Source organism: Dermacentor variabilis, chromosome 11 (genome assembly GCF_050947875.1).
Source record: "Dermacentor variabilis isolate Ectoservices chromosome 11, ASM5094787v1, whole genome shotgun sequence".
Lineage (NCBI taxonomy): Eukaryota > Metazoa > Arthropoda > Arachnida > Ixodida > Ixodidae > Dermacentor > Dermacentor variabilis.
In genome coordinates this window covers 59943753-59956448 of record NC_134578.1, presented here as the reverse complement: position 1 = coordinate 59956448, position 12696 = coordinate 59943753, and the positions used below count along the sequence as shown (strand labels likewise).

At 45.9% G+C, this 12696-nt stretch overlaps 1 protein-coding gene across 4 annotated transcripts in view; it reads right to left on the bottom strand.

Annotated features, from left to right (window-relative positions):
* The window catches only part of LOC142564091 (chymotrypsin-1-like), a 63706-nt gene that overhangs the window by 19988 nt on the left and 31022 nt on the right, over window positions 1-12696 (bottom strand). For all 4 annotated transcript variants that reach the window (XR_012824482.1, XM_075674935.1, XM_075674933.1 and 1 more), the window contains 2 exons: window positions 11418-11527; window positions 5863-6004 (listed from right to left, as the gene is read on the bottom strand). Coding sequence is in view for 3 of the 4 variants with exons in the window: in XM_075674935.1 (XP_075531050.1) it covers window positions 5863-6004; window positions 11418-11527 (252 nt within the window). In the remaining variant the exon portion in view is untranslated. The remainder of the gene's footprint in view (window positions 1-5862; window positions 6005-11417; window positions 11528-12696) is intronic.

Sequence of the window (12696 nt, the reverse complement as noted above, 5' to 3'; positions counted from 1 at the left end):
TTTCGGAGGTAACGTCACATCAACTCTAATGTGTTCTTTTAGTACTAAACAGAATAATTTTGTAAATATAGGCCAATGAAAACATGTGTATCGCTCCCTGCTGCATGCCAACGTACTTAGAGTGGCGAGTAATTCAGGTAAAATTTAGGCATGGTTACAACTGCCAAAACATAGTTACATGCACCTATAAGGATTCGTGTAGATTTCACGATCTTTACATCGTCATAACAACATGTGTCTAATATTTAAATCAAACTGGTCTTTTTCACGTAACGTCAAATCTAGCGTCAATCACAATTATGCGGACAATTATGAACATGTGAATGCGCCTAACAGATTTGAAACACTGGGGAACCACAGCCGTAATGGGTGTCTCTGTGGCGACAATCGCAACGAAACTTCCATGACGCTTGCGAAAACGTACTTGAAGAACGAGACACGCATAACGCATTGTTTGAAATTGTTTATGTGAACAACCAGTCATGAAAGATATGCACACAACGCTGTGGCACTCTATTCTTTTTCATTTCATTTCATTTCCTTGAAAAATCTCTTGCGGGGTGTTACATAAGGGGTTGGAATAGAAATAACTAAAAAGGTTGTTCACAATATTATTTGCAAAGCACTTGTTATTTCATCCATGAAGCCAGCTGAAGTGATGACGGTAGCGATGGGATGGGGAAGGCCATTCCAGTCTGCTGCTGTGCAAGGGCCGCAAGTGATAACAAGAAGGCGACAGTACTTGGGGAGGGGGGGGGAAGGGCATGTCAGCGAGGATCAGTTAATGCATTGCCTGTGCGTAGTGATATGCGTGAATGTGGTCGAATTTAAGGGACGTGGCGAAGTGTACTGGTGCAGAACTTGTGAGATAATGATAAGCTCGTAATACGGCGCCGATGGAATAGGATGTCTAAACACCCGATTCTGTTTTTAGTGACGTCGCTCTAATTGCCCTACGAGTTATGTAGAAAGAGCGGAGCTTGTGGCTCGATTGTGTATGGATTTGTAGTGCGTTGGCACAAGGTAAATCTGGTGAGGATTCCATGTGGGCGATGTATATTCGTGTTTCGGCCTGACCTGTGCCCAATATGCCAGTAATTCAACATGCTGAGGAGCATTGCGAAGGTTACATTTGTGAGAAATCCTAAGGATCTTTTTTGGTAGATGATGTGAAGTTAGCTACATACGAGCACCAGCTTAGGTCGTGCGTGATAGTAACGCTTAGATACTTCAACGTGTACGCAGTGCCAATGGCGATGTTAGTAATTGTTTAAAGATGTGGGAACGTTTTGCACTACGGGAAGCTGAAATTGATTTACGTTTAGCAGGGTTTATCACCATTAACCAGCAATAACACCATTCGCTGATGTTGTTGGTCTTTCTACAGAGAAATGTGGCCGTTAATGTTAGTGATAGATTGGTATATAGTGCAGTCGTCAGCAAACGTTCCAATATGAGAGGTAACATGCAGTAATAGATCATTAGAGTATAGAGTAGATTAATAGATTAATAGAGTATTAGGAACAGGAGGGAACCTAGTACCGAACCTAGCGGAACGCCGCATGTAACGAGAAGAAAGTACGAAGTAGTGCTGTCAATACTGACGGTTTGTGAGCAGTTCCTAAGAAATTCGTTTATTCAGGTCAAGTTATCAGGGTGCAAAAGTTCAACTGAGAAAGCTAGTTTATCAAACACCTTCGCGAATTCAAGAAAGATGATATCCGCTTGAGTGTTCGTATGAAGGTTTTAGTAAGTCATTGAGAAAAGTGGCTGACTGAATGTCACATGACAGACGTTTGCGGAAACCGTGCTGTGATGGAGGGAAAAAGAAGTTGCTGTCTAGAGCATTATTTACGTGAGAGTGTATTACATGTTCCACCATTTCTCGAGGGACACCAGTTATGGAAACGGGACGATAGATTCAGGGCTATTGAGTAACCGGATTTGAAGAAAGACCTTGCACATTTCTCACACCTGCGATAGGGTGCCTCATGACAGTGAATGTGAGAAAAGCAACGTTAGACACATCTCGGAGATACATTTTGAGTTTTTTTTGTTAGCTTTGAGGTGATTTCGTCAACACCGGCTGATGACGATAGTTTGAGGTTATCAATCAGTGCAGATATTCAACCTGGTGAAAAAGTAATGCCCGGCCTTCAATACAGGGTAGGAACACGGAAAGCGGGAAGAGGTGCCTTCGGTTCGGTGGTCAATACTGATAAAAATTCACTGTTGAGCATGATGGCACAGGCAAGTTGGGACAAATGTTCACTATCATTGGAAATTCTTGTAATAGGGGATAACTTGGTGTTGATTACTTGCCGGAATGTTTTTGTGTTGTCGGTTATCGTGCATGATAAGTCGAAAAGAAAAATATGAGTCCGTCGGTTGCGTATAGCTGCCGAGTATGCGCTTTCTGCTGCATAGTAGTTTTCCCGGGAGCTTGAACTCTGCCTTAGCCTAATAAGGCGGCACAGTCATTTTCTTTTTTTTTCTTTTTCCTACCTAGTTCTTTAAGCACGTTCGTGAACCATGGTCTATAACAATTAGCGCGAAGTGAACTTATCGGAATAAACTGCGCAACGACATTCAACGAGGTTCAGCGCAACGAGGATCATTTTATCTTGAAGAAGCAACCAGTTTTCTTGTATCGAGCTATTTTCAAAGCCCGATTTGAATGGAGCTAATTCGTTGTTGAGCGTGGCATGGTTTCATTTGTCATACAGGTGGAGCATTTTCTGATCTTAGTGATGTACGGTACGGGAAAACGAGAAAATCACCTGGACTACTTCATGGTCGCTTATTAAGGCGAAAGCTTTATGTGTCTCCTCGTTCAGTCGACCTTCGAGGTCCTTGAGCGAAAACGCGGTGACGACATGAAAGATACTAACACTATCAATAATTGGCTTCGTAAATGACGTCAAAAAGACGTCTTCTGACTAGCCCGTCGATGCCAGTGAAATGCGGTGATTGGGTCGATCAGCAGGTCCGTGTAATTCACCACACGTATGTTTGATTATCGGTCTTGCGACCGCGGCGTTTCAGTGCCCCCATTTCCACGTGCCAGCTCCATATCCTTTGGCACAGGGGCCAGAATTAAGAGAGGCTGGATTACCCGACACATCCTTCTTAACTCGATGTCCAAGCAAGTTGCCGCGAAAGCTTGTACTATCATCGTCAAATGAAACGTGAACAGCGGAGAGTGTGGCCCAAGCATAAGTGAAGGTATAGTGCGCGCCGTCCAGTCATCACCAATGACAGGCACGCATTTGCCGATTTGGCCGCACCGCGCGATCCCCCAATAGTGAAATATGTTCGCCTATGATATGCTTCTTACATTCGAAAGGTGGAAAATAAATATAAAAGGCAACAGAAGCTAAAGTATGCAGTTTACAGTGAGTATTGTCTGATAGTTCGTCGACGCGAACAGCGGTGCGCAATGGAGCAGTTTGCACCGTCATCGTTAAAGATTCGCTCATGTTGTTTGCCGCCACATCATTCTTTCAATCGGCAAACTTTCGCAGCGCGGTATCGCTGGCAGCCGCGACGGTGGCCGGCATTGGTGTGCTGAGCGCGTTTGGCCGTTTGTTTGACTACCAAGCGAGCGCCATGCGGCCCAATCGGATGTGCGCGCCTGTCATTGGTGATGACTGGACGGCGCGCACTATACCTTGATTTGATTTGATTTATTGATTTCCATTTACAAACACACATGTACAGAGGAGTGGTAAATGGAGGTGGATGAGGGAAAAAAGCCGCACAGACGCGGCTTGAGGTAACCTCACCCCCTTAGGTGCAATATGGCTGCATGGGGTAACACATCAAGCGCCATATAAACTACATTTATATAGTGGCCATAAAACATTGCCGTTATACAATATATGAAAAAACAGTGAAATATTTCCACAATAACAATGCAAAACACACTGCGGCTTTGAAATGCCGCAGTGTGTTTCACTTATGCTTGGGCCACGCTCTCCATTGTTCACGTTTCGTTTCACGCTGATAGTACGTACAAAGTATACACTGCGTTTGAAGGTCGAAACTGGCCAGTGGTGACCTAACGCCAACTCAGAAGCGCCCGATGGGCAACGGGATTGCTGCAAGAAGTGTCCTCGAGCGGTTGCTTTAAGGGGATTCGATCACTTTCGCGAGATTTCGCGTTTTAGAACAGGACGGCGTTTCTTTCTTCTCTTTTTTTTTTGCCACGGCCGCTCTGGAACATCAGCATTCTGAGTGCCAACTGTGCACTGTCCTCTGCAATGATAGTAAACTTGGCACGACGCGCATCTTTTGCCGAGTCGCGCAAGATCTCCCGAGAGTGATTGCATCCGCGAATGCTATTGCTCGCCAACACCACTTCAACTCTCCGGGCAAACGTATGCATTTCCAAGCGAGCCACGCTCAGGCACGTCGACTACACGGAGTGGTGCTGCAAAGATCACTGTCGTTCTAGTGGCACGTTTACGTTTATCCCAGCCCAAGCTGTCCCGTCATTCAATTTCGCAACATTCGGGCGGCTTCGGGTGGTCTTCGGTTCCCTACCTACGTGGCCATGACGTCATCTGTGAGCGCTGCAGGAACTATCTAGCTGCTGTCTGGCTGCCAGTGGGCTCTCAGAACGCCGAAAATTGAAGAGGCCCTGCATTTGTGTTGACATCAACTGATAGGCCAGCGCCGATGACGACGTGGAAAGCTGCATGGCTTGCAAAAGGAAAGAGCGATTTTGGAGGTCTTCGGTGTACTTCTGGTCCCGGACGCTTGCAACTGGGTGAGAACACTGCCCAGGAGCTACTTCTACCAGTTTCATACATGGCGCAGCTGACAACGCCTTGGGTATTTTAAAGTTTTTTTTCTCTTCCTTTCTTCGGTATTCGCCGTGCTGTGTGTTTAATCCCATTTATAGTTATGCGATGTCAGAACACCCAATAACTTTCCACCAATCAAGGTCAACTGTCGTCTTTTGTGACAGCGCAAACACTTGCGCAGCACCGGTAAGCAATAATTGCTCAAAAGCGTAAACAATAAAATAGTACCTAAAATAACACTTTTTAATATGCAAGTCCAATAAACGTTTCCTTACTTTTTACCTTTGGGTTAGGCGCTCTGTCATTTATTAATTTGTGTCGTGGCTATAGCATATAACAGGTTCTGTGGATCACTTGTGAACGCGAACGATTAATCGGAACAAATTTTCACGATCCCTCTGAACCAACACTGCATATAAATGGGCAAAAAAATTTTTTTCAGTTTGTTTACTTAGATGGCATTTGTAAAGAGCACGAGGTGACACTTTCATTTGCGCAGTCCCCTGAAGGCGAAACTTTTGTGGTGTTACACGACATCACCTACCTGACTGCTGTAAGCAACGTTGTCAGCATATCGAAATGAAAAACTGATATTGCTCTTAGTAACCGTTTTGTTCCGAAAAACTGAATTGAGACATTTTTGTCGGCGGTTATGTCATGTGATTTTAAATGAAATGACTGGCATCGGAACAGTCCAATTCTATTTTTCTTGAATGCATTTTCTCTTCTTTTTTTTTCTTGTGCTACTACTAAATTCCATTGGGGACGGTATGCAAAACACTGCCGAGGTAGGCACATGCTACGAATTACCTGCTTTGTGCTTGATAAAGTGGAGCTTTCCTATGCGGCGTCCCTCATTCATGAGTCTGCCCCTCTTGGACATAAATTCCTGTTAATATTCATTCTCTTCATTCAGAATATTTATTGAAATATTGTCTAAAATAGCAATACAAGAACGCTGTGCCTCTTCTTTATGCGTGCACATTTTAGACAATGGCATAAGGCTAAAGTGCTTGTATGATCGCTGAAGCGTGCTTCAGAATTTCAAACTTACTTTTAGAAGTGCGATGTCATGCACGATTTCTAACTTGCTGACGTATTTTGGGTGCAGCATCATCTTTTCAGCTTGAACTGCTTTACCATTGTTATACAGGTGGGATTTGTACACCACCGTGACCTTTTGTGCAAAGGTGCCTCTGAAATAAAGAAGCGTGTATTAACAACTGTAACAAGAACAGCGTATATACATTAAGTGATCTTTTCGCCGATAGACGTTTATTCTCTATACGGAGGTCAGCAGTCAAGATAAGAAAGAGGTGTCTAAAGTATTGTGGAGGAAAAGAAGCAGAAGAGAGCTGGAGCCACATGGTTACAGCTATACGTAACTTTACCTAATGTAGAGGTTTGTAGGAAATAATGTAAACAAATTATGGCAGATTGCTGCAGGAATAGATCTTATGCGAACCGATTTGCAGGTACATGGTTAGCTATGATTGTTCGTGGTTCCGCAATGCGATACGAAATGGACCAGCGTGTTTGCGAAAATTGAGTAGTTGTTTCTGTGTTGGGTGGGAACGAGAGGGGGGGGGGGCGCGTGACCGTATGTGCCTGTGACGTCGTAAGCAGGACGGCGGTACAATTTCTACGCCAGCCGTTCAACACGAACCCACGACATGCTAATTGTTGCTTTCTAGGTCGGCAGCGGACGAGCGTACTCGGAGAGAAACGCGCATTGCGACGTCATCAGCGGCAATGTGCTATGCAATCGTACCGCTTGTACGTACTACCTACGGCTGTTTGATGTGTTGTAAATTACATCGACGACACCATTTGTACTGCCGCGAAGAAATGTTAGTACAGGTACAATGTGTACGATTGTTAAGCCGGTCCAATGTCGCAAGATTTTTTTTTTTTTGCGCACAACGTGGAAGAATACAGAGAAAAGTGGTTGGGTCTGGGAGATAGTGAAATCTAAGACGGCTCCTCAGAGTGCCAGCAGTCAAAAGAAAAAGAGGCGAAAGTGGCTGACCGAGCCTTTCGATAAGCTGGCTACCTTCGTAATTCGATAAGTATGTGCCCGATCGGGGCCCGTTTCTTGACAGCTTTCAAATATCAGTGACGTAGGAGCAAGAAAAAATCGAGCCATGTAGTGATTAGAGGGCTTGTCTGCTGTGCTCGACGGCAGAGGTTCGATTCCACTGTCGGTGAAGCATTATCGTCTTTTTTATTAAAAGCGACGCGAAAGAGGACCCTACCTACATCCAGCTACAGCTTTCAGTGGCAGCGCAGCCAGAGCTACTCAACTGAAGTACACTTCTGTTCCTGTGCGCCAGCATGTAGTCGGCCAGTGTTAACATCTGTAGACTACGCAGTGTAAAACGAAACAAACATTTATTCCTTCTTTTCTTCCTAAATATATCTTTCCTTTTTTCGCAATAAATGAAGAACTTGCGGCTGAAAGATTATCGTTTCCTCCTCCTTCTCGTTATCTGGCTTTCTGTTGTCCACGTCTGGTTTTCCTGCTACTGTAAACATGGATGGCGTGACTGGGTTGCAGTCTCTAGGATTTGGGGGTCGCAGTCGTCCGTGTCTGGCGCCACGCAGATCGTCGCTCTCTAGCCTGCACCGCCCGTGCGTCTGGAAGCGGGTTGCCATGGCCTACGCTACCGGGGGGCCACAGTGAGGCTTAGCGCGCCTATGCCGTCGCCCGAGCCTTCCTGACGATGGTTGCTTCTTTAGTGATGAGTACGAGGGCGAGAGGATGGAGAAACGGCACAGGGAGGGGGCGTATTGTTTACATAGAAGAGGCAAACTTATTTAGAGAGAACAGTCATACTCGCACTCACAGGAGCACGGAGCGCCGTGCATCGTAGCGCGCAGAAGTTACACGTCATAGCTACTACATCTGGAAGAGCACGCTCCGCTAGATCACTCGCTGGGTAGTGTCTCACTCAACAAGTCCGGTGGTTCTTAATGACACAGCACACCACCTCCGAAGAGGAGAAGGATGACACAAAGCGCATGCGCCGGCTGCAAGCTCATCCTGGAAATGGGGAAGTCACCATACCAGACCCAGTGTTTCAATGAAGACGGGCGAGAGCTCTGTGTCCCAAGCTCGCCAGAAGGTAAACCCACTCCAGGTCCTGCCATCTCTAGGTGAAGTTCGGGGAAACCCTCCGACGTCTGGTTCCCAAGCCGAAGTCTACCCAATTGCCGCCACTGATAGGCGCACCTTCTTGTAGGAAAGCCGATTCTTTCAGCATTTCAGTGTCCGCATCGACTCCGTGGAATGCTGTTTGACGTCGATAACACACTGACCCAGGCCTCCGCAATTCGACGAGTTCGCCAAACTTAACTTCTCCCCCCGCGGCCCGGAAAATGTCGGCTCGTCAGCGCGGGTAGGAAGAGAATAGCTGGTGACCAAGAAAACGGCTTGGCCTTCTGCAACAACTGCAAACTCAGAATGCTTGCAACCATCTCGCAACAACCGGCGCGGAAGAACCGATCCCAGCAACGCAGTAATACACAACGCGCAGACGCCCGAAATCAGCTGTCAAACCACCGGGTTTCACACAAAAATTTTTTTGAGCTGCTAAACTAGGAACTGGAAATCTTCACCCAAAAATTTTGTGCTACTAGGGAGAGCGGTCACGTTCCTCTGACCCAGACAAAGCGCGACTGTCGTGCTAGACTATAGCAAATGTATACGTAGAATTAAACCAAACGCTCTAAATAACTAACGCTTCAAAACCCTTAGACGGCCTAACTTCATGAACAGCGCCTTCACACTCTATCACAGTGGACTACTTATCGCACGTACTGGTGCCACTGAACAGCCTTGCCGACTCTGCGGGTGCATGGCCAAAGTATCGCTAATATTTCGGTCACAATTCACAACGCATGCTTGCACCTCACGCAGACGTTTCCTCCACTCATGACAGGCTTTAAGGGTACCGCTAAACTAAATTTGCGTAACTTACGCACTCAGAAGAACTTTTTAAAAAAACGGGTCAACTCTTAACAACTTCCATGCACGCTTAAGATAAAACTCGGAACACTGCCGCCTTCAGCTCACACGTGGGATCCAGCCACTAACGTTCATGCCGTCTGCACAGAACACGCGCTAGCGGAACGCAACCAACGCGTCTCACTGCAAATCATGCGCTCACTGAAAGCCATAGGATTTAACCTTAAAAGAGAAATTCAAACCTATAACAACGGTTAAGTTGTACACCCGCGCGTTACCATAGTCCTTTAACAAATGACACTGACGTTTAAGTCGCTCACACACAACAACGACAATAAAAATTTCACCAACGATTACGATACCCCCTAACGCCGTAGGCTAAGGGTGCAAGGGAAGCTTCGGAGGTTGCGCCGAAAAGACTGGTGGCTTCATGGGAGCACCATCTCGCGCGCCTAATGTTGTTGGTCACGAGACCGAGCGTGCGCTGGAAAAGAGCGGCCAGTGTCGGACATTCCTTTCGCGGAAAGACCACTCATTCATACTCGTGCTGAGTATCGGATGTGTACATGCAGGAGAATGACTCTTCCATCAGGGTTGGATGACCTCCCTCAAATTCCTTCATTTTTCAGGAAAATGAGGCCCTGGTTTCAGAGTTTTTTTCTGTAATGTTCAGGTCACAACGCCGAAAGTAGCCCCATGGTGTCTGCATACCGACACTTCTATTTCCGGACGGCGAACCTTCAGGATCTCCTGTTCCCTTCGGTGCCACGCGCTCAAGGCGTAGCAGCCCCATCCATGGTCTACTAGACTTCTTGTGGGGCATCGACTTTACCGCCCACGTCGACGTCCACATGACCCGTAGACTCACTGTAAATCATGCTGCTAGGAAAAATGTATAACGCTTTCTTACCTCTTGTCGAACTGGCCACGTGCCACACTTCCCTTTATTTTTATTCTTTTACTTTTCTATACTTTGCACCAAAACCGCGGTTAAGGTTTCCATCAGTGTGTTATACAGACACCGCGGTTCTAAAACGAAGCTCTTTTGTTTTTTGCGAACTATCTCGGACTTTCTTGACTGGGGTATTGCCACATAGGTCACATGCAGAACCGCTCTACCATCTTTATCTGTCCCTAAAGATGCCATGCCCTGGCTGCTGGCCTTGTTTTCAACGGAATTGCACAGTGATAAACTATAACTCAGAAAATAAGACACGGCAGAACCACCGCACGATAACTCTCGACGGTAATGAGATTAGCATTGAAGCAATGTAGCGACTCGCTGTATTGCTGAGGTCACGTTTATTCAAAATCTGTAGTGGTCATACTGAGATTTCCATTGCTTCGGCTACATGCGACGTACACTGTCTCTAGTATCGGCCCATTCTGCTACTGCACTCGCCTGCCAAGGTGGCCTATGAGCATAATGGTATGACATCGATGCAGTGACGATGATGGAATGACGAAGAAGCAATGAAGTAGATGGAACGGCTAAGGTGGTGTAATGAACACGGCGGGCTGACGATAGTATGGCGATGACTGTGTGACAAGAGTCGGATGATGAAGTCAGAGTGACGACGAAGGAAAGACCGCGACGGCACCGCAACGACACTATGACAACGAATACATGATACGACTGAATGACGACGTCGATATGGCGACGATGACAACGGTGTGGGGACAGTAGAGAGACTACGAGTGTATTTCGCCGATGGTGGGACGACGGTGTATCACGAAGGCTGTATGATGACGCACGCATGATGACGATGGCGTGATGACGACGGCATTACGAGAGCTTAATCATGAAGCCGGATTGACGACAACGGAACGACCACGAACGCTTCACGATGATGGTGTGACAACGAATGCATTACGGACGGACGGACGCTCAAAACGCCTGAAGAAGGCAAAGAAAGCTTATCTCGATAATATTGTCATTGCCACAAAGCATACGAGATCAAGAGGGCAAGCAAAGGATTCTATGCTTGCTTTCCTATGACTGTTTTCTATGCTTCCTTTCTGCCCTAGGGTCGCTTTCATAGGATTTTCTTGATGCTAGTCGAAGAAAGTGAGCGGTCAAGAGGCTCAGTGGCCTGTCCATGTCGCGAAACTAGGCATAAACGGCCAAGGAGTCCAGTGCGAAAAATATTTTAAGTGCGAGAAAATAAAGCACAAGCGCGTAGTTTAGAAGCCTAACTTACACGTGAGGTAGAATGTTTATGCATATTATATGCCTCAGCTCCCTGACAGTCTAATTGCCTTTTTATTTCGGAACCGAACCGTGTTTGATCAAACTAAAATTTTGTTCCGAAGTTTAAAGAAAGAACAAGAAATAAATAAACCGCGATACAGTCGAGACTTTTATCGGCTTCCATAAAAAGGAAGTAAAATTAATAGGCGGCACAATTTGCCGATGCACCTTGCAAATCTGGCATGCACCATGTGATTTAATTTGTGTTCCGTATAATCTCGTGTCCGAATTTAAACATTTAGTCATGAATCAGCGCTCGTGTTCTCTGATTCTTTGTTCACGTAGTACTTCACTAGTTCACTAGTTTGTACTGCGTTTTCGAAGACGTTAACCTACTAACTCGGCCCGGTCCCTGTTTGTATCAAGTGCAGAAACATTTTAGACGACTCACTTAACAAACAAGCAGTGCGCCGCAGTCAGAATAACGTTCCTTGTAATGATGCTCCCGCCACATCCACCTCCACGATCCGACGAAAGATCAAAGAGAACAAAAACTTGAACCTACGGAAGAAAAAAGGTGACAGGCATTTTTTTGCGCAATACCACATAATGGCAAATCATTTTTCGAGCATGCTTTAGTTTTAAGGAAGGGCGTGCCATCGTAAAACAGCGATTCAACATGAAACAGGCCGCCGAAAATATGTGACAAGTTCTGCGGTATCTGGCGCGCTAAACGACTAGAGGTTCCATGTAACGGGCTGCGTCCGAATCGAAGGCAATCTGGAAGACTGCGAGGTCAGCGGTGCGGCGTGCCTTGTGCTTTACAGACGTCCTCAGGCTCAGAGTGTTTGTGCCTCCACGGCATTACCAAGGCCTGCCCAAGCGACTTCCGGTTACTCTGGTGTTGGGTCAGCGGAACGCATCGTGCTGCAGCAAAATTCGTCTTCTCAACATGCCGCTTCATTCTCGACTGCCTCACGCAGCGTATTCATTCTCTCGACTTCCGTTCTGTCACTTTGATAAGCTACCGATCATGATCTCTATTTATTCACATTTATTTATTAATATAGCCTGAAGGCCTATTCGGGAATTAAGTTGGAGGGGGGAGTCAGTTACAATAACTGAGGTGCAAAAAACGAACATTAGTCAGGTACAGTGGCATAATTACACACAGGAAACAGAACATATGCAGCTACACACTAAACACCTACATTATCACACATTTAGGATTCGGGCAAAGCTTTGACTCGTTAACCAAAGCGTCGGGATTAGTGACACATACAATGCCCCTTGATAATTTATTGAAATGCTACATTGCCAAAAGAAGTTGTGAATAATGATACAGATTAGTGCGCGAAAATGAAACTGGTTTTACTTTAAACTGGTCATCAAAACGCTGAAATATACAATGAACTGCAACGATGCGAGATTCAGGGAACAGGGATTCACTTTACTAACGCGCATGAAAATGGGGCAAAAGCGTCATTGCTATGAGCGATTATCAAGTGAGGCCAATGAAAGTGACTCCTTGATGTTTGTAACGCTGCAGTTGCGGGAGTATTTCTTCGGGATAAATCTTGCTCCTTTATTGTGTATTAGCTTTAGTTTATCGACAAGATACGTTTGTTGCGGATTCGAAATGATGGAGGCATATTCTACCCTAAACCGAAGAAGCGTAGCTTATGCTAATAGTTAAATAGTACATTTGGCCATGTTGGGTTTCATAATGC